The 27,159-nt window shown below is 46.0% G+C and overlaps 1 protein-coding gene across 19 annotated transcripts in view; it reads left to right on the top strand.

The window, feature by feature from the left end:
* SLC7A7 (solute carrier family 7 member 7) overlaps nt 1–25,948 on the top strand; it is a 45,919-nt gene extending 19,971 nt beyond the window's left edge. For 8 of the 19 annotated variants that reach the window (XM_035260086.3, XM_078334531.1, XM_078334533.1 and 5 more), the window contains 8 exons: nt 18,466–18,591; nt 19,888–20,032; nt 22,854–22,977; nt 23,229–23,332; nt 23,628–23,724; nt 24,672–24,821; nt 25,054–25,237; nt 25,467–25,948. In XM_035260086.3, the coding sequence (XP_035115977.3) occupies nt 18,466–18,591; nt 19,888–20,032; nt 22,854–22,977; nt 23,229–23,332; nt 23,628–23,724; nt 24,672–24,821; nt 25,054–25,237; nt 25,467–25,579 (1,043 nt within the window). In that variant the 3' untranslated portion in view covers nt 25,580–25,948. Of the gene's footprint in view, nt 1–18,465; nt 18,592–19,887; nt 20,033–22,853; nt 22,978–23,228; nt 23,333–23,627; nt 23,725–24,671; nt 24,822–25,053; nt 25,238–25,453 lie in introns of all 19 variants that reach the window. The other 11 variants (XM_078334537.1, XM_078334539.1, XM_078334538.1 and 8 more) reach the window with 3 other exon arrangements.
* Nucleotides 25,949–27,159: the final 1,211 nt, after the last annotated feature.

Below are 27,159 nucleotides of genomic sequence, written 5' to 3'. Positions count from 1 at the left end.
AGGTTCCCTGACTTGCCACTGTCTTTTTGGAGCACTTTCTGCGTGTGTGTGTGTGTGTGTGTGTGTGCGCGCACGCGTGCATGCAGAGGTGGATGCAGGGGTCATGACAGGCAACCCAATACGGGGTTTCAATGGATTGTGATGGTGTTGTGATTTGTAAGGTAGAACAAGGCACAGAAACAGATCAGTTTTAACCTAGGCATTTAGAAACCCTTCCTGTAGAAGTTTTAGCCGATACCTGAATGGTGAAGAAGTAGAATATGAGTGTTCAAGGGTAGAGGAGTGTTCCAGGCAGCAAGAACAGAATGTATGGAAACCTAATTGCAAGAAAGAAGGGTACCTTTCAGGCACTGAAAGGAGTTCAGGGTGGGCAGCAGTGTTGAATTTCAGGTAGTAAAGTTTGAGAGTTAGCTTGCAGGGGTAAGAGGTCAAGGTTCAAAGCTTTATAAGCTGCGCTAGTTATTGTTGTGCTATAACAAATCATCTAAAACTTAGTGTCTTAAAACAATCGTCATTTTATTTTTAAAAATTATTATTTTTTATTTCTAGACAGAGTCTTGCTTGGTCACCCAGGCTGGATTACAGTGGCACACTCTCAGCTCACTGCAGCCTCTGCCTCCTGTGTTCAAGCAATTCTCCTGCCTCAGCCTCCTGAGTAACTGAGATTACAGGCGCCCACCACCGCACACCACACCCAGCTAATTTTTTTTTTTTTTTTGAGACAGATTCTCACTCTGTCACCCAGGCTGGAGTGCCATGGCGCAATCTCAGCTCACTGCAACCTCCGCCTCCCTGATTCTCCTGCCTCAGTCTCCTGAGTGGCTGGGATTATAGGTACTTGCTGCCACGCCCAGCTAATTTTTGTATTTTTAGTAGAGATGGGGTTTCACTATGTTGGCCAGGATGGTCTTGATCTCTTGACTTCATGATCTGCCTGCCTTGGCCTCCCAAAGTCCTGGGATTATAGGTGAGAGCCACTGCACCTGGCTGCACCTGGCCATTTTTTGTATTTTTAGTAGAGACAGGGTTTCACCATGTTGGCCAGGCTGGTCTTGAGCTCCTGACCTCATGATTTGCTTTCTTTGGCCTCCCAAAGTGCTGGGATTACAGGCATGAGCCACTGCGCCCAGCCTCATTTTATTTTTTATGATTTCTGTGGCTTAGGAATTTGGGAAGGGCTTAGTGGGACAGTTCTAGGTCAGGGCCCCTCATGTGGTTGAAGTCAGATGATGACAGGAGCCAGAAAGGGGTTGCTGAGAAAGATGCAGAGTATATGGCCTTCTTTTTCTTGTCAAATTGTGTCAGAGCTTTCCCATGTGGTCTTTCCACATGGACTGCGTTGAGCTTCTCACAACATGGTCATTTCAGGGCAGTCAGACTGCTTATGCAGGCAGCTGAAGGCTTCCAGAATGAGTGTTCTAGCAACCAAAGTGGAAGCTGCATTGCCTTTTATGACCTAGTCTCTGAAGTTACATGGTGTAAATTCTGTCATGCTCTACAGGTAGAGGCATTCACAGATCATTCAGTTTTGAGAAGAGGGGTACAGACCCTGCCTCCTGATGGTTAGAGTGTCAAAGTCACATTGTAAGAAAGGAATATGGGATGGGAGATGTTAAGACATCTTTGAAAATTGCAATCTATTGCACCAACCATATTAAGGAGTTTGGTGGGCTTTCTTCTGAGGCAATGAAAAAACTCTTAAGGCTTTTAAAGCAAAAGAGTGGCATTTGTGATTTAGATTTTAGAATTTGTGATTTTAGGAAAGATTATTCTAGTTTTTTTTTTTTTTTTTTTTGAGACAGAGTCTTGTTCTGTCACAGTGGTGTGATCTCGGCTCACTGCAACCTCTGCCTCCTGGGCTCAAGTGATTCTCCTGCCTCAGCCTCCTGAGTAGCTGGAACTACAGGTGCCAGCCACCACACCTGCCTAATTTTGGTATTTTTAGTAGAGATGGGGTTTTCCGTGTTAGCCAGGCTGGTCTGGAACTACTGACCTTGTGATCCACCTTCCTCAGTCTCCCAAAGTGTTGGAATTACAGGCGTGAACCACCATGCCTGGCCAATTTTTGTATTTTTAGTAGAGATGGAGTTTCACCATGTTGGTTAGGCTGATCTCTAACTCCTGACCTTGTGATCTGCCTGCCTTGGCCTCCTGAAGTGCTGGGATTATAGGCGTGAGCCACTATGCCCTGCTGATTACTCTAGTTTTTCTATGCAGATTGAAAGCTGGGAGACAGGTGGGAAGCTGTTGCTATGATCCTAGTGAGAAATGATGGTGGCTTGGAGCGGAGTCATGTTTTGGGGATGGGGAGAATGGTTAAGACTTGGATGTTGAGTACGTATGGGTGGAAGTTGTTGATGATAATAACATGCCCAGGTCTTTAGCTTGCATAAATCGGTGGATGGTGATGCCAGTTACTTTTATGGGGAACACTGAAGGAGCAGTAGGTTTGGGAGAAATTGATGGAATCAGTTTTGGACATGTTGAGTTTGATGTGCCTGGTGATGTCCAGTAGGTAGTTGAATATTCATATGTATCTAGAACCATGACAGTTGGGCTGGTAATATACTTTGGGAGTCATCATTGTATACAAGGTTATTGAAACCATAGGAGTAGGCTGGGATGGTGGCTCATGCTTGGAATCCCAGCACTTTTCGAGGCCGAGGTGGGCAGATCACTTGAGGCCAGGAGTTCAAGATCAGACTGGAGAATCATTTGAACCCAGGAGGCAGAGGTTGTAGTGAGCTGAAATAGCCCCACTGCATTCCATCCTGGGTGACAGAACAAGACTCTGTCTCAAAAAAAAGAAAAAGAAAAAGAAAGAACAGATGAGATGACCTTGGGACAAGATGTAGAAAGGGAGGACAAAAGGGCTCAGAACAGCATTCTGAGAAATACCTACATTTGAGGGATAGGTATTCTATAAAAAGGTGGAGAAGGAGGATCTAGAGAGATATGAGGAAAACTGGGAGATGGTGAGTAGAAGGGAGTGAATTAAGAAGGAATGAATGACCAACTTTGTCCAATCTGCTAACAGGTCAAGCTAGGTAAAAACTGAGTATAGGTGATTGGATTTATTGATATGAAGGTCATTAGTGACTTTCCATGTGGGCTTTCTCCTAAGACAATTAAATTTCAGGGCAGTGAGGGTGAAATCAGGCTTCAGAAATATCACTTATTCACCCAGCAAAATATATTGTTACTATGTGCCTAGTTCAGGACTCTGCCCATGGGTACAAAGATAACTGTTATCCAGTCTTTCCCCTCACACAGCTCTCATGGGTGGGAGAGACATATGTATACTGTTCTAATGCAGTGTAGTTAATATGGGAAGGTGGGAGCACACAGCAAGGGCAGCATGCCACAGGTGATGGGTTTACACTCAAAAATAGCCTTTCTGGAGGAGCTGTTAAGTTGGAATTAACAACTCAGAGGGTCAAAGGAAAACTTTTCCAGTGTAGAAGAGGAAGGAGTTGCAGCATCTCAGACTGCATTGTAGGGATGGGAAGGGGAAGGAATGTAGATTTGCTCTTTAGATGAATGATTCTGAAAGCACAGAGGGTGGTTGTTGGAGGAAAGGAGCAAGGTTGAGGGACGGTGTTATGAAAAAGAGTTTAGCCTGCCTTGGGTTGGTTGAAGTATGTTTCTGGGAAAGTTGGATGAAATATCTTTACCCTACAATGAACCTTCTCTATGGCTGGATTGATTGGGTGCCCCGAGTCAGATTTTTTTTCTTGAACAGTGTAGGGGATATCCTCGTCCCTTTGGGAGGCACTGGTGCATGGTGGTGAAAAGCATGGAATCAGGCAGGATTCATTCAATCCTGGGTCAAATTTATTAGCCTCAGTTTCCTCTTCTTTCTTTTTCTTCTTCTTTTTTTTTTTTTTTTTTTTGAGACAGAGTTTCACTCTCGTTGCCCAGGCTGGAGTGCAATGGCATAATCTCAGTTTACTGTAACCTCCGCTTCCTGGGTTCAAGTGATTCTCCTGCCTCAGCCTCCTGAGTAGCTGGGATTACAGGTGCCAACTACCATGCCTGGCTAATTTTTTTGTATTTTTAATAGAGACAGAATTTTACCATGTTGGCCAGGCTGGTCTCAAACTCCTGACCTCAGGTGATATATCTGTCTCAGCCTCCCAAAGTGCTGGGATTACAGGTGTGAGCCACCATGTCTGGCCCTCAGTTTCCTCTTCTGTAGAATGGAGTCCCTACCTCATAGAGATGGGATCTGTATTTCTACCATATTTTCATCTTTATCTATTCAAACCATGAATAGAAGTTTCCAAAGAGCAAACACAGAATCTCTGCTCCTGCCAGTGGTTTACAGTCCTTTGGCAGGCATAGTCTACCTTTAGAGCTGTTGAACTGCAGCCCTAGATAGTCTGGTATTGCTAATAGACCTTGAAATCATTTACTGGTTATGGCTTACGTAGGTTTTTTTGTACAGATGGGTGACTTCATTCACTGCTGATTTCATTGTCAGGGTAATCACATGTTGCCCTCTCTGTCAGGAATATTGCTTCCCCTCCCCCACCCAGCATGAGCCTCCATGCATTCAGTCCAGATAACAGTGATCCTGGTGCTTGCCTGCACCCCAGTCACTCCTTTAGTGACATGTGGCTGGATAGGTTGCCTCTCAGTGCCTTTCATAGCACCTGATTCTTGTAATTGCAATGTCCACTTTTCAGTGAAGGCTGGAGACCGAGTCTTAATCTCAGAGCCTGCACAGGGTGTGGAACACAGTGGGTATTCAATATATGCTTGTTGAATGTATGAATGAGTGAATGAATGAATGAACTCTGAGTTCTAAAGGAGCCTCTCTGTCCTGTCTAGGGTAGTAGCAATGTTTGCTTTTCCCAAACAGAGAAGTGTGCAGATGGCACCTCCTGAAGCTGCTTATTCTGACTTCTTGGAGCAATTCGTGGACTGCCCCAGTGCTCTGCAGTTCTTGGTCTCTCCATTACCACAGGGGAAGATAATCCCACTCCCACTCCCACATTCTTGCATATAATTAGGGAGGTATGTGGTGTGGTGGAATGGGTATAGGCTTTGGAGCTAGTCACCTCAAAATAAAGATAATAAAACCCACTCTCTGGCAGATTAAATTAGAAGATAGGTATAAGTATCTAGTGACCTGGCACACAGTTGTCAATCAAAAGTAGTATCTATTACTGCAAGCTATATTCATATCATGTGCATCTTATTTATTTCTGAAAACGTTACCTTCCACCTACTGCCTTTGGATGACTTAAAAACAGTTTAAATTTTACTTTACAATAGCTTAGTGATCAGAAAAGAGGGCTGAGACTTTTCTTCCTGTTTTACGAGACAGGTGGAACTTTTCTCTTGGCACAGTCAGGGATAGGTGTCCAGAAGTCCAGCTCCACCCACCTGTCCTTTCCTCAGGGCCAAGGTGTTTGGCACGCTGTTCACAGATGGATATTTCTGTTCTTGCCTTACCTACACTTGCCCACACTGGGACGTAGTTGTTTTGCCATTCAGGACACTACCAGGAGTTTTTTTTTAACAACCTATGTCTTCAGTCTGCCCCCTGTTCCAGTGAGTCAGCAGTACCTGGCAGTTCAGGGCTCTTTGTTTACAGACTACTGTTCTTTAGGGATCAGGTAAAGATGCTTTGTGTCATGCACACGTGGCCATAGTGAATTGCATGTAATAGGTTCTTCAATAAATGTTGGCTGAATGAATGAACAGAAGATATGATTCCAGGTTCAACTTGGCTGAGAAGGGTACTTCATGCTTTTACCTTTCAGGGTGGTGGTGGGAGCTGAGAGGGCTGCTGTGGGAAGAGGGCAAACAGCTTACCCTGAGTCTGCCAGAGCTGCTGTGGGTTGTGAAGGACTTCGGATCTCTGTGTGTCTGAGAGCTTTGGCCAGGTGTCCTCGTGCAGCTCCTGGTACCAGAATGACTGATCTCATGTACTTTGGCTAATGAGGTGGAACAGTCAGATGCTGGGCCCCCAACTGACCTTTGCCCTTTGAATCTTCTACTTGGAAGCTAGTTACCTCTCTTAGAGGGTTTTTCTTAAGAGCAATCTGAGGGCAGAGGTGAAGAAATTTACCTTTTCTGGCCAATATTCACCTCAATAAATAGGCTTTTATCAGAGCCTTGGGTTCTTTCTAGTGTGGGCTTGTTGTGAACTTTGAAACAAACCTTTGACCAGCATTGAAGGGGGTAGACCTTTATACTGCTTCATCATCAAGGCCCTTTGGGGGCTCATCCTTGGTCTCTTCCTTTCTTTGTTCTCTTTCTTTCTGCCTCAGAAGCTGGGCAGGTAGCCTAGAGGAGGTTGCGGAAGGAGCTGGGCAGCAGTGGGTCCTAACCCTGGCTGTGCATTGGTATCATCTGGAGTGTTAAGAAAACGATATTCAGATCGAGCATGGTGGCTCACACCTGTAATCCTAGCACTTTTGGGAGGCTGAGATAGCAGGATGGCTTGAGCTCAGGAGTTTAGACCACTCTGGACAACTTTGTCTCTACAAAAAATTTAAAAAAATTAAAAATTGGGAACGGTGGTGCACACCTGTAGTCTCAGCTACTCAGGTGGCTGAGGTGGCAAGACTGCTTAAGCCCGTTAGGTCCAGGCTTCAGTGAGCCAAGATCGTGCCACTGCATTCCAGCATGGGCAACAAAGTGAGACCCTGTCTCAAAAAAAAAAAAGAGAAAGAAAACAATATTCATCACTCCCATTCCCTGACTACATAAATCTGAACCACTGGGGAGAAGGAATGATATGAGAATTGGCTTGGAGAACCAGAATTGAAGAAGCAGAAAAATTGCTTTTGAGGAGAATTAATGGGGGTCTTGTGTCACTGGAGGTGGGAAGAGCCGTTCTCAATTGTCACCATGCTTCAGAAGCACCTGGGGAGTTTTAACCAATGCTGTCATGTCACCTCAGTTTAAAAGAAAAAGAAAAATAGAAAAAGGAAAAAAGAAAAACATGCCGATGCCTGCGTTCCACCCTAGAATTTCTGACTTCGTTGGTCTGGGTGGGGCCTGAGCACTGGACCTTGTTAAAGCTCGTCAAGTGATGCTGGTTTGCAGCCAGGATAGAGAGCCCTGAGTTAGCAAAGGGTTGTGGCTGTTCTGATACAGTTGCTCTGTGTGTGGTTATTTCTATAGGTAATCACCTGCGGAAACACACTCAGAGAAGCAGGTCCTCAGACTCACCTGGGAAACTGTCTCAGGTCTTCTGCATCAAAACCTCTCGGGGCTGGGGCCCTGAAGCTGCGGGTTGACAAATTCCTCAGGTGATACTGATGCTTGCTCAGGCTTGAGATCTGGTTTCTAAGGACTTGAACTGAACTCTAGCTAGCAAACCAATAAGGATTCGATTTACATGGCTTGGAGAAGGGACTCACTGGGTTGTTACTATGACAGCCTCCTGGTACAAACTGCCTGCTTGCTCCCTCAGAGTGGTCAGAGCCACAGGAACCAAAGTGCTGACTGAGTTTCAGGAAGGAGAGCAGGAGGGCTCTGATCCAGTAACCTCCAGGGTTCACCTTGCCCGATGCCTAGACCAAGTAAATTCTTCAAGACAGGGGAATTGCAATAAAGAGTAATTCACACAGAGCTGGCTGTGTGGGAGACCAGAGTTTTATTATTACTCAAATCAGTCTCCCCAAGCATTCTGGGAGCAGAGTTTTTAAGGATAACTTGGTGGGTTGGGGGAAGCCAGTGAGCCAGGAGTGCTGATTGGTTAGAGATGAAATCATAGGGAATTGGAGCAGTCTTCTTGCTCTTAGTCACTTGCCTTGGTGGTGGCTACACGATCAGATAAGTCAGTTTATTGATTTGTGTGGGGCAAGCTGATCCATCAAGGGCAGGGTCTGCAAAATACCTCAACCACTGATCTTAGGGGCAGTTTAGGGAGGTCAGAATCTTGTAGCCTCCAGCTGCTTGACTCTTAAACCTTAATTTCTTTTTTTTTTTTTTTTTTTTCCTGAGACAGAGTCTTGCTCTCTCTTCCAGGCTGGAGTGCAGTGGCACAATCTTGGCTCACTGCAACCTCTGCCTCCCAGGTTCAAGCAATTCTCCTGCCTCAGCCTCCCAAGTAGCTGGGATTACAGGCATGGGCCACCATGCCTGGCTAATATATTTTTTAAATTTTTGGTAGTGACAGGTTTTTACCATGTTGCCCAGGCTTGTCTCGAACTCCTGACCTCAGGTGATCCGCCGGCCTCAGCCTCCCAAAGTGCTTCGATTACAGGCGTGAGCCACCACTCCTGGCCCTAAACCATAATTTCCAATCTTGTGGCTAATGTTAGTTCTATAAAGGCAATCTAGTCCCCAGGCAAAAAGGAGGTCTGCTTTGGAAAAGGGCTGTTATCGTCTTTGTTTGAACTATAAACTAATTTTCTCCCAAAATTAGTTCAGCCTATGCTCTGGAATGAATAAGGACAGCTTGGAGGTTAGAAGCAAAATGGAGTCAGCTAAGTTAGAGCTCTTTCACTGTCTCAGTCATAATTTTGCAAAGGCAATTTCAGAAACTCTCGCCCATGATACCTGAGTAGGCAAACTGGTTGTTTCTTTAAAAATTTTATTTTCTGAGACAAAGTCTTGCTCTGTTGCTCAGGCTGGAGTACTGCAGCATGAGTATGGGCTCAATCCCAGACTCAAGTGATGCGCTCACCTCAGCCTTCCAAGTAGCTAGGACCATTGGTGTGTAGTACCACCACGCCCAGCTAATTTTTGAATTTTTTGTAGAGAAAGGGCCTCACTATGTTGCCCAGGCTGGTCTCCAACTCCTGGCCTCAAGTGATCCTTACGCCTTGGCCTTCCAAAGTGCTGGGATTATAGACATGAGCCACCAGACCTGTAGTGAAATATTTCTGTAGTCTGAAAGGTAAAAGAATTTGAAGGCCATCTGCAATCTGAGAGAAATAACAGCACCTAGGGAAGGTGGAAAAAATAATGTATCAAAGCAGCCAGGGTGAAAATGTGATTTTAAGGTGTAGAGAGTTTTCCAAACCAGCATTAGACGAAACAAATGAGCATGCAGCAAAGAAAGAAGAGACTCGAAATCTCCGGGTTTAGGCAACAGATATGAGGCATTTCAAGAGAGCTTAAATCCGGACCTTCTGAGGAAAGAGCAGTGGTAGAGTGTTTTGGAGACGTCAGAGCATTTGCAGGCCTGAGTATGCCAGTCATGGGGTTTGGCCTCTCCCCATGAACAGTGTGCATCTGACTATACACAGACCCAGCCTAATGTAAAAATGTGCAGTTTTTCTGAGCAACATGTGACCAAGAGCTTGCTCACATCAATGAAGCCTAGGGACTGCTAACCTTTTGCTGATTGCTGTGGGATGAATGATGTCACCAGTCAGAAGATACCTGAGATGTCTCACTGGTGGCATGAAATTTAAAGTAGCAAACTGAGTGGCAGGTGGAATTTTCATCTCTTGTCAGTTGAAGGCTGTGTATGTGAAAGAAAACAACACAGAAGAGTTCCTGACCATAAATTCTAAGATTCCGGAGAGATAGACTCCTGGTAAAGGATAGAGGAGGTTTATAGGGATTGGGAGAGACATGTATAACAAGGCTTTAAAACTGAAATTTTAGAAAAAAAGAGGGAAAATGCACAGATAAAACTATAAACCTAGGTATTTTGGAGACTATCAGGTACTACATAGCTAGAGAATAAAGGCGAAGGAGTTGCTCAGTAATGCATTTGGAGAAAACAGGATGGGAGATCAGAACTGATGCTTTTGAACTTGTATCTACAAACATTACAAATAAGGCTAATAAACGTATTTGACCTTTTACTGAAAGGAGGAAACAGTTTCATAGCTATCAGAGATATTTGATTAGAATATGATAATGAAAGAGTATACTTTGTTCCAAAGTGATGTTTTGCTAGAAGAGCTGGGATTGATGTAGTACATCAGAGAGAGATGTACATACTTGTTTGAGGATCTGCTATAATAAGGGATGTCTGCCTCCTTTGGGTAAGGTGACATTTAGATTCTTTTGATTGCAGTGAGAGGGAAATTTCAGTACACTGAGATCCAGAGAGCTGTCAAGGGTTTCACTTCCCCTTTCTGCATTTTTCAATAAGTGTAATGAATAGTTCCACCCAGTGCTGTTTCCAGTTTTCTGCCTGCAATTAGCTTGCTTGCTCTCTCTCCTCTTTCTTTTTTCTCTCTTTCCTTACTCTCTTTATTTCTTGGCAGTCTTGCTCTGTCATCCATGCTGGAATGCATGCAGTGGTGCAATCACTGATCACTGCAGCCTTGACCTCCCCAGGCTCAAGCAATTCTCCTACCTCAGCCTCCTGAGTAGTTGACACTACAGGCACATGCCACCATGCCCGGCTAATTTTGTATTTTTTTGTAGAGTCAGGGTTTCGCTATGTGGCCCAGACTGGTTTCAAACTCCTGAGCTCAAGGGATCAGCCTTCCTTGGCCTCCCAAATTGCTGGAATTACAGGCCCGAGCCACCACACCCAGCTGATATAATAGTTTTCTATTGCTTCTCTAACAAGTTACCACCGAGTGTCTGAAAACAACACAAATTTATTATCTCATATTTCTGGAGGTCAGAAGTCTGAAATGGGTCTCACTGGGCTAATATCAAGCAGCGCTGTGTTTCTTTCTAGAGGTTTAAGGAGAGAATACATCTTCTTGCCTTTCCCAGCTTCTAGGGGCTCACGGCCCCTGCCATCTTCAAAGTCAGCAGTAATTGGGAGAGTCTTTCTCATATTGTACCACTCTGACATTGACCGTTCTGCCTCCCTCTTTCATCTTTAAGAACTTTTGTGACTACATTGGACTCCCCGGAATAGTCCAGAATGATTTCCCTGTTTTGTTACTTGAGTAGCAATCTTCATTCTCTCTGCAACATTTTTTTTGAGATGGAGTTTCGCTTTGTCACCCAGGCTGGAGTGCAGTGGCTCGATCTCGTCCCACTGCAACTTCTATCTCCCAGCTTCAAGCAATTCCCCTGTCTCAGCCTCCTGAGTAGCTGGGATTACAGGCGAGCACCACCACACTCGACTGTTTTTGTATTTTTAGTTAGAGACGGAGTTTCACTATGTTGGTCAGGCTAGTCTTGAACTCCTGACTTCGTGATCTGCCCGACTCAGCCTCCCAAAGTGCTGGGATTACAGGTGTGAACCACCACACCCAGCCCTAGTTAACATTTTTAGCATGACTTCAGTGAAGACTCAGGAGTTATGCTGATCAAATTTGCAGATTTCACAAAATCGAAGGGATTTGAACGAATAAAATCAAGAAGGAAAAATTCCATGTCTAATACATAAGAATAATGCAAAAAAAACCTCAGAGATAATTTACTAAGACTGAATATAAAGTCCTATATCTTGGGGGAAAAGATCACTTTGTTTTGGAGAAAGGATCTTACTGTGCTGCCTAAGCTGCAGTGAAATGGTGCAGTCACAGCTCCCTGCAGCCTTGAACTCTTGGGTTCAAGTGATCCCCCCCACTTCAGCCTCCCACGTAGCTGAGACCACAGGTGTGTGCCACCATGCCTGGCTAATTAAAACATTTTTTTGGTAATGATGGGTTCTCACAATGTTTCCCAGGCTGATCTTGAACTCCTGGACTCAAGCGATCCTTTGACCGCAGCCTACCATTGTGCTGGGATTATAGGCATGAGCCACTGCACCCAGTTGAAAAAATCATTTTTTTTTTTTTTTTTGAGACAGAGTTTCGCTCTTGTTACCCAGGCTGGAGTGTAATGGCGTGATCTCGGCTCACGGCAACCTCCGCCTCCTGGGTTCAGGCAATTCTCTTGCCTTAGCCTCCTGAGTAGCTGGGATTACAGGCACACGCCACCATGCCCAGCTAATTTTTTTGTATTTTTAGTAGAGATGGGGTTTCACCTTGTTGACCAGGATGGTCTCGATCTCTTGACCTCGTGATCCACCTGCCTCGGCCTCCCAAAGTGCTGGTGTTAGAGGTGTGAGCCACCGTGCCCGGCCAATTTTTTTTTTTTTTTTAAGAGACAGGGGTCTCACCCCGTAGGCCAGGCTGGTCATGAACTCCTGGCCTCAAGTGATCAGCCTGCCTTGGCCTCCCAAAGTGCTGGGATTACAGGTGTGAGCCACTGTCCCAGCCAAAAAATCATTTTTATAGGTCCAGAAAGAGGAGAGGCAAGAGTTTATCACTTTGAGGTGGGAAAGAAAGGAGTTGTAGTAAACAGTGATTTCTTGTTGAAACTCCATAATCTGCAACAGTGTCTGGAGTTTTCTATGTGTGTCTTGCGTTTCTGGGGAAATGCTGACACAGTGAAGTAATTGTAGTAAATGACAAAATGAAGTAAATGACATTCCTGGGATGGTGAGGGGTGTGGAAGCCATATTTACTCCATAAGGGGTTGTAAAATCTGGGGTTTAGCCTGAATGAGTAAAGACTCAAGGGTACAGTATGTTCACACTTTTTTTTTTCTGAGACGGAGTCTCACTTTGTCACCAGGCTGGAGTGCAGTGGCACGATCTCAGCTCACTCTAACCTCCACGTCTTGGATTCAAGTGATTCACCTGCCTCAGTCTCCTGAGTAGCTGGGACACAGGAGTGTACCACCATGCCTGGTTAATTTCTTCTTTTTTTTTTTGTATTTTAGTAGAGACAGGGTTTCACCATGTTGCCCAGGATGGTCCCAATCTCCTGACCTCGTGATCCGCCTGTCAGGGGTCTCCGAAAGTGCTGGGATTATAGGCATGAGCCACTGCGCCTGACCTCTCTCTCTCCCCTTCCCTTCCCCCTTCTCCTCCCCCTTCCCCTCCTCCCTCCTCTTCCCCTTCCCTTCCCCTTTCTTTTTGTGATGCTTTGTTGCCCAGGCTAGAGTGCAGTGGCACAATCTCAGCTCACTGCAACTTCCGCCTCCCAGTTTCAAGTGATTCTCCTGTCTTCGCCTCCAGAGTTGCTGGGACTACATGCATGTGTCACCACACCCAGCTAATTTTTTTTGTTTGTTTGTATTTTTTAGTAGAGATAGGGTTTCACCATGTTGGCCATGCTGGCCTTGATCGCCTGACCTCGTGATCCACCTGCCTTGGCCTCCCAAAGTGCTGAGATTACAAGTGTGAGACACCGCACCCAGCTTTGGCTAATTTTTTATATTTTAGTAGAGATGAGGTTTCACCAAGTTGGCCAGAATGGTCTCCATCTCCTAACCTTGTGATCTACCTGCCTTGGCCTCCCAAAGTGCTGGGATTACAAGCCTGAGCCACTGTACACAGCAGTTTTTTTTTTTTTTAAACTGGCCTACCTGATAAAAGGGATATTCATATATTTGTTTTTTGAAACGGAGTTTCGCTCTTGTTGCCCAGGCCGGAGTGCAATGGTACTATCTCAGCTCAACTCAACCTTTGCCTCTCAGGTTCAAGTGATTCTCCCAACTCAGCCTCCTGAGTAGCTGGGACTACAGGTGCATGTCACCATGCCCAGCTAATTTTTGTATTTTTAGTAGAGACAGGGTTTCACCATGTTGGCCAGGATGGTCTTGATCTCCTGACCTTGTGATCTGCCCTCCTTGGTCTCCCAAAGTACTGATATTACAAGCACAAGCCACCATGCCCAGACTTTTTTTTTTTTGAGATAGAATCTCGCTCTGTCTCCCAGGCTGGAGTGCAATGGCACAACCTCCACCTCCTGGGTTGAAGCGATTGTTCTGCCTCAGCCTCCTGAGCAGCTGAGATTACAGGCATGCACAACCATGCCCAGCTAATTTTTGTATTTTTAGTAGAGACCGGGTTTCACCGTGTTGGCCATGCGGTCTTTGATCTCCTGACCTCATGATCTGCCCACCTTGGCCTCCCAAAGTGCTGGGATTACAGGTGTGAGCCACCGTGCCCAGCCGGGATATTCATCTTTAATGCTAAGAAAGGCCATTGAGTGGAAGAGGGTTTAGCTTCATTCTGTGTGAAGGCAGAGGAGAGGTCTGGCACCACTGGTAGAAGTTGGGAGAAAGATATTATTGGCTTAGTAAAAGGAAGAGCTATAGATAACTTTATTTTATTTTTTGAGACAGAGTCTCACTCTGTTGGAGTGCAGTGGTGCGATCTTGGCTTACTGCAACCTCTGTCTCCCAGGTTCGAAGGTTTCTCCTGCCTCAGCCTCCTGAGTAGCTGGGATTACAGGCACATGCCATCATGCCCAGCTAATTTTTGTATTTTTAATAGAGACTGGGTTTCACCATGTTGGCCATGCTGGTCTCAATCTCCTGACCTCACCCAGCTTTATAGATCACTTTAAAAATGGAATGAGACCGGGCATAGTGGCTCACGTCTGTAATCCCAGCACTTTGGGGGGCTGAGGCAGGTGGATCACTTGAGGCCAGGAGTTTAAGACCAGCCTGGCCAACATGGTGAAACCCTGTCTCTACTAAAAATACAAAATTAGCTGGGTGTGGTGGTGCACACCTGAGTCAAGGGTCAAAGGTGATTTCAGGCTGTCCTCCTTTAGACTTGGCCCAGTATTGGGTGGGGATTGAATTGTCCCTAGAGGTAGAAGGGTAGGGCATCTCTGCCCTTGAGGTTAATTTGCAGTTGCCTCCATATTATCCTAACCCTATAGTCCCCTCCTGTTCCTGGCCCTCCTCAGAAGCAGGAGGTTGGGCTCCACTTCAATAGCAGTGCACTTGGCTGGGCCTTGGGGCCACTGGTCAGCTGTATCCGCTGGGGTGGGGACAAAAAGCCCTGTCAGCACTGCTGCCTGCCATACTCATTTCCTGCTCCCACAGCTAAGAGGCCCTGGATGAAGCTGGGCTTTGAGGAAAAGGAGGGCTAGCTCTCTTCAGGCAGTTCCCTTTGCTCCCTGGTTTCTTTCTGTAGGATTCACTTTCTCATTCAAACTGAGCCCTCTGTGCTCAGTACAGAGAGCAGATCAGGGCTAGAAGGTGGGTTGGTAGCTGAGGAATGGGGCTCAGGAGTGGGAGACGTGGGATACTCGTAGACAAAGATGGATAGAGAGTGGAGAAGAGGGAGCACTTTGGGAGGCTGAGGTGGGCGGATCACCTGAGGTCAGGAGTTCGAGACTAGCCTGTCCAACATGGCAAAACCCTGTCTCTACTAAAAATGCAAAAGAAATTAGCCAGGTGTGATAGCATGTGCCTATAATCCTAGCTACTTTGGTGACTAAGGCAAGAGGATCCTTTGAACCTGGGAGGCGGAGGTTGCAGTGAGCCAAGATTGTGCCACTGCACTCCAGCCTGGGTGACAGAATGAGAATTTGTCTTAAAAAAATCCCCCAAAACAAACAACAACAACAACAACAACAACAACAACAACAACAAAGAGAAGTAGAGAAGCAGTAGGGATTAAAATGTCAACAGGCCACTCAGGTGCCATGGCTCCTCTCTGTAATCCAGTTACTCCTCAGAAGGCTGAGATGGAAGGTTTCCTTGAGGCCAGGAGTTTGAGACCAGCCTGTGCTACATAGCAAGACCCTGTCTCTAGAAAAATTAAAACAGGCTGGGTGCAGTGGCTCACGCCTGTGATCCTAGCACTTTGGGAGGCTAAGGTGGGTGGATCACTTGAGCTCAGGAGTTCGAAACCAGCCTGGCCATTATGGTGAAACCCCATCTCTACTAAAAATACAAAAAAATTAGCCAGGCGTGGTGGCTTATGCCTGAAGTCCCAGCTGCTTGGGAGGCTGAGGCAGGAGAATCACTTGAACCCAGGAAGTGGAGGTTGCAGTGAGCCGAGATCATGTCATTGTACTCCAGGCTGGGCGACAGAGCAAGACTTGAAAGAAAGAAAGGAAAGAAAAGGAAAATAAAAGAGAAAGAAGAAAGGCAGGCTGGGCATGGTGGCTGATGTTTGTAATCCCAGCACTTTGGGAGGCTGAGGTGGGTGGGTCACCTGAGGTCAGGAGTTCCTGACCAGCCTGGCCAACATGGTGTAACCTCATCTCTATTAAAAATACAAAAATTAGACTGGGCGCGGTGGCTCACACCTATAATCCCAGCACTTTGGGAGGCCGAGGCGGGTGGATCACGAGGTCAAGAGATCGAGACCATCCTGGTCAACATGGTGAAACCCCGTCTCTACTAAAAATACAAAAATTAGCTGGGCATGGTGGTGCGTGCCTGTAGTCCCAGCTACTCAGGAGGCTGAGGCAGGAGAATTACTTGAACCCAGGTGGCGGAGGTTGCGGTGAGCCGAGATCGCGCCATTGCACTCCAGCCTGGGTACCAAGAGTGAAACTCCGTCTCTCTCTCTCTCTCTCTCTCTCTCTCTCTCTATATATATATATATATATATATAATAGCGGGGCTTGGTGGCACAAACCTGTAATCCCAGGTACTTGGGAGGATCCCAGGAGGTGGCTTGAACCCAGGAGGTTGAGGTTGCAGTGAGCTGAAACTCCATTGAAACGCCATTGCACTCCAGCCTGGGTAACAAGGGTGAAACTCTGTCTCAAAAAAAAAAATTAAAAAAATTAATAAAGTAAAACAAAATATAAACAAGCCATGTATTTTTAATTCAGAATATGCTGTGGTAGTGGGTGGTAAATTGGTTGCATATCCCTCCTTTTCCCTGCTTACGTCCCTGGACAGAGCTGAGAAGACAACCTTGTGGCACAAAGCTGCAGACTCTGCCTCGGAACTAGAATTAGTCCTGTAAGCTTTTTCCAGTTCGGTGTTGTGACCCATGGTTACCCTGCAGGGAATCATAAATTTGTATTTGGAGATCCTATTCCCCTGCAATGTGGCAGCATTTTTTGTGCTCGTGTTTCTAGTTGGAAACCTGGCTGATGTTGTGGTCTTGAGCCAGCCACAGTGCCTAGGATAAGGGCAGAGGTTACAGGCTGGGGAGAAGGGGTACTAGGTTGTTGAGTGTCTGGAGTCCAGTGGGGAGAAAAGGATAGGTGACTGGCTGAGGAGGATCAACAGATTTGAAAGATTTGTGGAGGGCAAGACACAGGCACTTTGGTAATTTTGTGGGGTGCTGCACACTTGGGTCTTTAATTATTAACTTGGCACTGGTGTGGCCTGAAGCTGTGGGTACATTTTTGCCCAGCCCTACGATAAGATTTGTTGTTTATTGTCTTGTTTAGGCAGAAAGGCAAGCATTTGTATAGGACAGGAATGCCCCTTCTCAGGAAGAGCAGAAAGGAACTTGGGCAGTGAGTAGAATGAGGGTGGTGGTGGAAGGAAGGATGAGAGAAAGCAGATGGTACAGCTGTTCTGAGAGGCCAGTCTTTCCTGCTTCTCAGGATGAAGTAGCCAGAATGTGATGAGGCAGGACACCACAAAACAGGAGGACTAGGGACATCAAGGCCACACCACTGCCAGGAGAACTCAGAGAGCGTTTCTGACTGCGTTGGTGGTCTGAAGCAGGCAAGCCCTGTACTAAGCCTCTTTCTCTTGACTAGTAAGGCAGGGCGATGTTGACCTTGCTCTTGGAGCCCTTGGAAAAAGGACTTTAAAGTTAAGCCCTCCTTACCGTGTTCCAGTTGCTGAGCTGGGAAGGAGGGAGCGATGAAGTGATTCCCTGTGCTACCAGTGGGAGATCTGTGTTGTTTTTTCCAACTCTCTTCTCTGCCACATCCTGGGGATACTGGTCAACCTCACAGCATGTGTGGGCTTCCTTTTTTGAATTTCTTCAAGTAATTCAAATTCAAGTAGTAGATTGTAACTTTTTTGTTGGGGGAGGGATAATGGACTTCTTTGAGATTCTGATAAAAGCTATGCTCCTTTTCTAAGAAAAGGTATGAACCTTTTTCTTAGGTATGTCTGTATTCATATGGACATAACATTTTGAAAAAGAATTCTGAGCCTTATGGAGGCCCTACTTAAGAACCCTGGTAAAAGGATTACCTGTACTTCTGAGTAGAAGGACTAGGGGAATGTGTGTGGCTCTTACTTCTCTATTGTCCCATCAGGAAAAATGCCCTGTCCCCATTCTACAGGAACCACTCTTAGCTGCAAGAATCTTTCCAAGCACAAAAGCAGGCAGCTGAGCTGCTAGGCACTGGGCAGGAAATCTGACCTTCATCCTAATCCTTGGCCACACGTCCTGACCTGCTGGCTCAGCATTGGATAAGTCACAGCAGGACTCCTCAAGGTTAACAGTTATACCACAGAGTCAGACTGCTGTGTCCTGGAGCCCATGGCTAATGGGAGGTAGGAGGGAGAGACTGACTTTTCAGAGCCAAGAGCTGGAACAATCACTATTCCTGTACAGCTCCCAGCTGCCTCCCACTGCTGTGATTGGAAATTTGGTGTATTTTTTTATGTAAGCAGATCCGCAATTTGTTTTGTGTCTCCTATATAAGGTGCTGGGGGTAGGGAGTATGGAGGCCTTTGCATGATAATGGTGAGGACATTCTGGGGCTGGAGGGTTCCAGTGCACAGCAGGTCAGAGGGTCTGTCTTTGGCTGAAGAGTCTAGCTTGGTGACTGGTACTGGAAAAATTGCTTGGGAGTCTAAGGGCCTATGGTGGTAAGGGGCAGTCACCAATCAGTATTATTTTTCTTTCAGGTCTCTTAACCTTCATTAACTGTGCCTATGTCAAGTGGGGAACCCGGGTACAAGATACTTCCACCTATGCGAAAGTATTGGCGCTGATTGCGGTCATCATTGCAGGCACTGTTAGACTTGGCCAGGGTAAGAAATAATATTAGTAGCAACTAATCTGTGTTAAGCATTTTATGTGAGCCACACTCCTCTAAGTGCTCTTTGTGCATTATATCTTTCTTACAATAACCTTTTTTGGTAGGCACTATTATTATTCACATTTTATATATGAGGAAACAGGCTGCAGAATTAAGTATCTTGGGCCAGGTCCAGTGGCTCACGCCTGTAATCCCAGTACTTTGGGAGGCTGAGGCGGGTGGATTACAAGTTCAGCAGTTCAAGACCACCCTGGCCAAGTTGGTGAAACCCTGTCTCTACTAAAAATACAAAAATTAGTCAGGCCTGGTGGCAGGTGCCTGTAATCCCAGCTACTCAAGAGGCTGAGGCAGAGAATTGCTTGAACCTGGGAGGTGGAGGTTGCAGTGAGCTGAGATGGTGAGATCGTGTCATTGCACTCTAGCCTAGGCAACAGAGCGAGATTCCATCTCAAAAAAAAAAAAAAAGTATCTTGCCCAAGTCCCTACTGGTAAGTAGAGGAGCTGTAATTTGTACTCAGGCCAACTGACCCCGAAGTCTATCCTTTAACTTCCATGCACACTGCCTCCCAGAGGAGGCTGATCTTGGCAAAAGCGTTGACAGCCATGCCCTGGGAGCTGGGTTTGGCAGATTGGGGTAGGAGGCAGGAATCAGGCAACCTTCAGAGCTGCATTATTTCTATTCTCCAGCCCGTCTGCTCTCTGGTGGTTTTTCTTTTCTTTTCTTTCTTTTTTTTGAGACTGAGTCTTGCTCTGTTGCCTAGGCTGGAGTGCAATGGTGCAATCTCAGCTCACCATAACTTCTGCCTCCCAGGTTCAAGTGATTCTCCTGCCTCAGCCTCCTGAGTAGCTGGGACTACAGGTACACACCACCATGCCCAGCTAATTTTTGTATTTTTAGTAGAGATGGGGTTTCACTGTGTTGACCAGGCTGGTCTTGAACTCTTGACCTTGTGATCTGCCCGCCTCAGCCTCCCAAAGTGCTGGGATTCAGGCGTGAGCCACCACGCCTGGCCTCTCTATAGTGGTTTTGTTATCCTAGAAAGCTACCCTAAACCCTTCCTGTCAAGATCCCCATCCATGTGATTAGGATGCAGGACATTCTGGCCTATTTCTATACACACCTCTCTTCTGCTTCCTGTTCCCTTATTTTGGTACCCTTGCTGCCAAAGGTGTTGTAGGCCATTTGCCTGCTATTATTTTACCACATTCTCTCGGTCCTTTACTTGACCATCTTGAAGTGGGAGAATGGGCCACTAATCCTCTGCCTTCCAATGTTCTTGGGTTCCAGGAGCCTCCACTCATTTTGAGAATTCCTTTGAGGGTTCATCATTTGCAATGGGTGACATTGCCCTGGCACTGTACTCGGCTCTGTTCTCCTACTCGGGCTGGGACACCCTCAACTATGTCACTGAAGAGATCAAGAATCCTGAGAGGTAGGTACCTCACCACCAACTTTCCATAGCAGTGACAGCCATCATTTAATGAGCTCCTTCTATGTGCCACACAGCATACCACAGCAGCCTATGAGGTTGATTTTATCAGCCTCATTTTACCAGATGGGAGGTCTGAGGCCCAAAGAAGTAACTTGTCTATGATCACAGTAACAGAGCGAAAATGTGAACTTTCTCATGTATGCTTTGTAATTTTTTTGGGGGGGTCAGTCTTGCTTTGTCGCCAGTCGCTAGGCTGGAGTGCAGTGGTGTGATCTTGGCTCACTGCAACCTCCACCGCCTGCCTCAGCCTCCCAAGTAGTGGGGACTACAGGTGTGTGCCACCACGCCCAGCTAATTTTTGTACTTTAGTACAGATGGGGTTTCACCATGTTGGCCAGGATGGTCTTGATCTCTTGACCTTGTGATCCGCCTACCTCAGCCTCCCAAAGTGCTGGGATTACAGGCGTGAGCCACTGCGCCTGGCTGCTTTGTAAATTTTTTAAAAGGCATTTTTGGGCTGGGCACCGTGGCTCAAGCCTGTAATCCCAGCACTTTGGGATGCTGAGGCGGGTGGATCAAGAGGTCAAGAGATCGAGACCATCCTGGTCAACATGGTGAAACCCCGTCTCTACTAAAAATACAAAAAATTAGCTGGTCACGGTGGTGCGCGCCAGTAATCCCAGTTACTCAGGAGGCTGAGGCAGGAGAATTGCCTGAACCCAGGAGGCAGAGGTTGTGGTGAGCCGAGATCGCACCATTGCACTCCAGCCTGGGTAACAAGAGCGAAACTCCGTCTCAAAAAAAAAAAAAAAAAGGCACTTTTACATTTGTTCATAAATTCCTGCTTTAATTATAAAGGAGGTTGTATTATATGCTTATGTATTTTTTTTTTTTTCAAGACGGGGTTTCACCATGTTGGTCAGGCTGGTCTTGAACTCCCGACCTCAGGTGATCCGCCCGCCTTGGCCTCCAAAGTGCCTGGATTACAGGCATAAGCCACTACGCCTGGCCTATGTATGTTTTTAAAACAGATTTTCCTTGATATAGATTTTATCCACCTTTATCCACACATACATAGCTTTGGGATATAGGCTTCCAGAAACCTTCCTGTTTTCCTCTGATCCCTGCCTTGTTTGCTAAATTCATACTGACATTGTGGTATAGTTTCAGTCATTCAATTATGTCACCCCACCATTGTTACTCTGTAGACATACAGAGTGAGAAGAGCACTGGACAGGAAGTCAAGGCCCTAGAGTTTGTCTTTCCACTGACTTGTTGACTGATCTTGAGGGAGTTGCCCGGCCATCTCTTTGCCTGCTTCCTTATCTGTAATTGAGGGGGGTTGAATTCTGTGATCTCCAAGGCCTTTCCTGGCTCTAAAATTCTCTGATTCTGGAAACTAAGATTTGCCAAGGAGTGAAGTTTCTGTAAATTTTTTTTTTGAGAGAGAGTTTCACTCTATTTCCCAGGCTGGAGTGGCACGATCTCAGCTCATTGCAACCGCTGCCTCCCAGGTTCAAGTGATTCTCATGCCTCAGCCTCCCAAGTAGCTGGGAATTATAGGCACCTGTCATCACGCCTGGCTATTTTTTCTATTTTTGGTAGAGACAGGTTACACCATGTTGGCCAGGCAGGTCTTGAAGTCCTGACCTCAGGTGATCCACCTGCCTCAGCTTCCCAAAGTGCTGGGATTACAGGCATGAGCCACCATAACTGGCCTTCTGTAAATTTTTAAGTCAAAACAATCACAATTCTCATACCAATAAACTCCTTTTGGCTTGCGAAACAAAAGAGCACTCTTGGTACACAACTACTGGTACAGCTATGGGAGCAAAGATAACAGAAACAAGATCAAGGCCTCGGAGGTGCTTCCACCTACCGGACAGAAGCTGCATGACGCTGTATTTGCAGAGTATTTGCCCCACTGTTCTTTTTGGCAGCCTTACTGTCAAGGATGTTTATAAAGATCATGGCTTTATTGGGCTACAGGGACCTTGAGAGCTCTTGACATCTTTCTTTTGCCCACCAGTTAGGATGGCTCCTGAGGTTCTCAAACTGAGGAAAGGGGTGGGCAGACATAGGTTCTTGTCAGATACATGCACTTCTCTTCCTACTGAAGGCCTATCTTATTCTCTGGAAATGTTAAATTTCACAATTTGCCTCCATAGTTTTTTATATTTCTTAACGTTGAGACAAAATTGCCAATGCTGATAATCTTAGAGACGGAATCCTGAAATGGAAAGATCTTTGGAGTATAAAGCAAAATAACCTCCCGTTTTCCTGTGCTGTTATTGTGTTTGGACACCCTTCGTTAATCCTTTTCTTTTTTGGAGACAGGGTCTGGCTCTCTTGCCCAGGCTGGAGTGCAGTGGCCCAGTCACGGTCCATTGCAGCCTTGTCCTCCCTAGGCTCAGGTGATCCTCCCACTTCAGCTTCCCAAGTAGCTGGCACACGCCATGACACTTGGCTAATTTTTTTGTAGAGATTGGGTTTCGCCATGTTGCCCAGGCTGGTCTCCAACTCCTGGACCGAAGCCATCAGCCCGCCTCAGCCTCCCAAAGTGTTGGTACTATAGGCTTGTGCCACTGTGCTCAGCTGGTATTCCTAACATGGTATTCCTTTCCCCTAATGTTATTTGGTACTTAAGTGTTCACAGCTTCACCCACTATCCAGGGCACCCTCAAAGACAAATGCATTGAGGAAATGTACCAAGAGTCTCCATACCTGGAAAGATTGGTGTGGCAGAGAAAGTCTAAGACTTCAAGGAGAGATAGGGATATGACTGTGGGACTAATGTGTATTTTATTTTATTTGGCTGTAGGAACCTGCCCCTCTCCATTGGCATCTCCATGCCCATTGTCACCATCATCTACATCTTGACCAATGTGGCCTATTATACTGTGCTAGACATGAGGGAGATCTTGGCCAGTGATGCTGTTGCTGTGGTAAAGGATTTTCACTAGCAGGTTGAGGGTGTCTTGTGGGGTACTGGGTATATTCCAGCTTTTGAAAGTCCTGGAAGGTGGGTAGACAGCCTTGAAAGGAGTTCATTTAGGATATGAGAGTTGCAGGAAGGCCCTGTTATCCCCATTGTGGAAGAGGGGTTGGATTCCTAGCAGGGAGAATCTGGAGGCATGCCCATCCATGTCTTTCATCCCTTTTAGAACCTGTTGACTGTTCCATTCTTTTCCCTTAGACTTTTGCAGATCAGATATTTGGAGTATTTAACTGGATAATTCCATTATCAGTTGCATTATCCTGCTTTGGTGGCCTCAATGCCTCCATTGTGGCTGCTTCTAGGTAAGAGTGGCATCTTTTGTGGGGGGTGTATCATTGAAGAGCTATGGCAGTGGCTGTAGAACTTTCAGAACCTGGACTTTAATCATCTGTGGTCTCCAACTGATACCACAACCTCTTTCTTCTTGCTTCTAGCAGAAGCCTGCAGTTGTCATCAATTTCATGACTGAGCTCCAGTCCCTGTCATTCAAACACTTTTGAAGGAAGGGATGGCAGAGAGGGAGGGCCATGTGGCAGGTGAACCAGGCTGCACTGTGTCCACCAATTTTCTCAGCTTCTCCTATTTTACCTAACATAGGCTTTTCTTCGTGGGCTCAAGAGAAGGCCATCTCCCTGATGCCATCTGCATGATCCATGTTGAGCGGTTCACACCAGTGCCTTCTCTGCTCTTCAATGTAAGTAAGCTCAAGGATGAGACTGAAAGCCAGATTGTGGAGGAAACTTTAGTAACAGTAGAAGCGACTGTTCTAGCTTCCTGAAAGCTCTAAAATAGATTCTGATAGAAAAACTATTGGTGGATCAGAATGTTCACCATGGGCAAGGCACTATGCTAGCTGCTACCAGGAGAATCCAAATGCTCTAAGGAATGGTATACCTCTGCTCTAAGATAAGGCGTAAAGTACATGGAATACATTGTAATGATTGATTGCCATGATGGATAGCAAATAATATGGTGTTTAAGAGAAGAAATGATCATTTCCATGGAGTAGAGGGTGAATGAAGAAATGTTTCTTGAAGTGTGTATGTCTTAAAGTCTACCAAAGTGTTCTCAGAAAAAAAAGTGCATCTTGATGGCTAGGGTTGCAAATGGTAGAGATTGGCTTTAGGTAGGAGAAATAGCATCAGAAAATCCTGTGGTAAAGTAGTATGGGTTTTAATACATGTTGAGTATCTCTAATCTGAATATCCAAAATCTGACATGCTCTAAAAATCTGAAACTTTTTGAGTGCTGACTTAACACTCAAAGGAAATGCTCACTGGAGCATTTTGGATTTTTGGACTAGGGATACTCAACATGCAGTAGTAAATAAGAGCTGGACATTATTGTAGCTTGGAGCCATTATGAAGAGGGTCCTATGCAAGCAAGACTTTGGAGGGATTCTTTTGCGTTTGCTTTATACAGGGATAACTTGAAAAATGGGTTGAAAACCCAGTTGAGACTACTGACTTGTAAGAGAGGGGATAAAGTACTGAAACTTGGGTGTTAAAGGGAGTAAAAACAGAAGAGGACCAGGAGACTCTGAGGACTGATGGGGGATGGATTTGTGGGGTATAAAGGGAGTGAAAAGCCCTTGGAGTAACGAAGGCCCTGAGAGGGGCTGACTCGGGCTCTTGCTTACAGGGTATCATGGCATTGATCTACTTGTGTGTGGAGGATATCTTCCAGCTCATCAACTACTACAGCTTCAGCTACTGGTTCTTTGTGGGGCTCTCTATTGTGGGTCAGCTTTATCTGCGCTGGAAGGAGCCTGATCGACCTCGTCCCCTCAAGGTAAGGCACCTCCATCCTATCTCTGCTCCATCTGAAATAGCTAGAGTTGCTGTTACAGGGGACCATTACAAGTTTATTTAGAAACCTTTGCCTGGGACTTGGTGGTTAGTAGGTGTTGAAATTAAAGATATGGAAAGAAGGCTCAGTGTGCTAATCCTTAGGGGAGGTGTGGTTATTGTAGCTGTTAAGAATCCTGAGCTGTCCACCCCAGTTGTGTTTCCTGTGCCCCTAGCTCAGCGTTTTCTTCCCGGTTGTGTTCTGCCTCTGCACCATCTTCCTGGTGGCTGTTCCACTTTACAGTGATACCATCAACTCCCTCATCGGCATTGCCATTGCCCTCTCAGGCCTGCCCTTTTACTTCCTCATCATCAGAGTGCCAGAACACAAGCGACCTCTTTACCTCCGTAGGATCGTGGGTAAGCCTTGCATCCTTAAGTCAGCTCAGCTATTGCAGAGCTTGGTTTCTGCCTTTCTCTCTAAATCTAGGCTCCAAAGACATCTTTGCCATAGTCCCTTCTTATTAAGCCTTTGGCTTAATGGAATCACTCCCCTCAGGCCCATTTCCATTCAATGACACTTGAACTCAGCCCAGTTGACCTCTTCTCAATTCCAACTAAAATTTCTCTTTGGAGGGTCTGCCACAAGGTACCTCCAGATCCTGTGTATGTCAGTTGCTGCAGAAATGGATTTGGAAGATGGAGGAGAGATACCCAAGCAACAGGATCCCAAGTCTAACTAAACACCACCTGGAATCCTGATATGAAAAGAAGGCGTTTCTGGTCTATGGGTAGAGCTAAGGAAGTTGAAAAGGAAAGCTTACTTCTTTGGAGGCACCTGTCCAGAAGACCAGCCTAGGCAGCTTCAACCTCTGAATTTACTTTTTGAAATGCAAAGTAATTTATTTGTTTTGCTACATACTGTTCCAGACTTTTAAAGGGGACAATAAAGCACACTGTGGGGAGGAGCATGTCAGGAGTGAGCTTGGTTGTTTTAGTAGTACCTGAATATGCCTACCTACTCCTCTTTTCCTTTAAAACGACCCACAGTACTCCAATTCCCTGTCTCTGTTATAGAGACATGAAACTGTCACAGGTGCTGGATGACAATAAAAGGTTATGTTCCTAGTCTGACTGGCTCTTCATTTTTTTTTTGAGACACTGTTGCTATGTCATCGAGGCTGGACTGGAGTGCAGAGGTGTGATCCTTATGGGAGGTGGGGTTATTTTTGTTAACTCTCAGCAACCTCTGCCTCCTGGGTTCAAGCGATTCTCCTGCCTCAGCCTCCAGAGTAGCTGGGATTACAGGCATGCAGCACCACACTGGGCTGTGTGTATTTTTAGCAGAGATGGAGTTTCATCATATTGGCCAGGCTGGACTTGAACTACTGACCTCAGGTGATCTGCCCACCTCAGCCTCCCAAAGTGCTGGGATTACAGCTGTGAGCCACCGCGCCTGGCCTGGTTTCATTTTGTATAGTATCTCTAGGACAGCTTCCCATTAGCCTAAAAACACAAAGGCTAAAAACAATCTTATGCTTGAAGGTATATCTCTTTTCTTGTAAGCTAGCTGCTGAAGGTTGATAAACCAGGGTTTTTTTTATTTTTTTGAGACAGAGTTTCATTCTTATTACCCAGGCTGGAGTGCAACAGCACAATCTCCGCTCACTGCAACATCCACCTCCTGGGTTCAAGCAATTCTCCTACCTCAGCCTCCTGAGTAGCTGGGACTACAGGCTGCACCACCATGCCCAGCTAAGTTTTATATTTTTAGTACACTTGGGGTTTCACTATGTTGACCAGGATGGTCTCGATCTCTTGCCCTCGTGATCCACCTGCCTTGGCCTCCCAAAGTGCTGGGATTATAGGCGTGAGCCACTGCGCCCAGCCTAAACCAGGGTTTACACAAAGGCAGACAACAGAACACCTAAATGCTCTAGTGAAACGTTGGATTGTTAAATAAAAATACATCAACTTCCTTTTTGAGACAGGATCTTGCTCTGTGGTCAAGGCTGGAATATATATAGCAGCATGATCTTGGCCAACTGCAGCTTCAAGCTCCTGGGCTTAAGCTATCGTCCTACCGCAGCCTCCCAGGTAGCTGGGACTATGGGCAAGCACTACCATACTTGGCTTTTTTTTTTTGAGATGGAGTTTCACTCGTTACCCAGGCTGGAGTGCAATGGCGTGATCTTGGCTCACTGCAACTTCCGCCTCCTGGGTTCAGGCAATTCTCCTGCCTCAGCCTCCTGAGTAGCTGGGATTACAGGCATGTGCCACCATGCCCAGCTAATTTTTGTATTTTTAGTAGAGATGGGGTTTCACCTTGTTGACCAGGATGG

This window comes from Callithrix jacchus, chromosome 8, assembly GCF_049354715.1.
Source record: "Callithrix jacchus isolate 240 chromosome 8, calJac240_pri, whole genome shotgun sequence".
Taxonomy (NCBI): domain Eukaryota; kingdom Metazoa; phylum Chordata; class Mammalia; order Primates; family Cebidae; genus Callithrix; species Callithrix jacchus.
The sequence above is the reverse complement of the archived record's forward strand: the minus strand, read 5'-3'. Positions and strand labels throughout refer to the sequence as shown.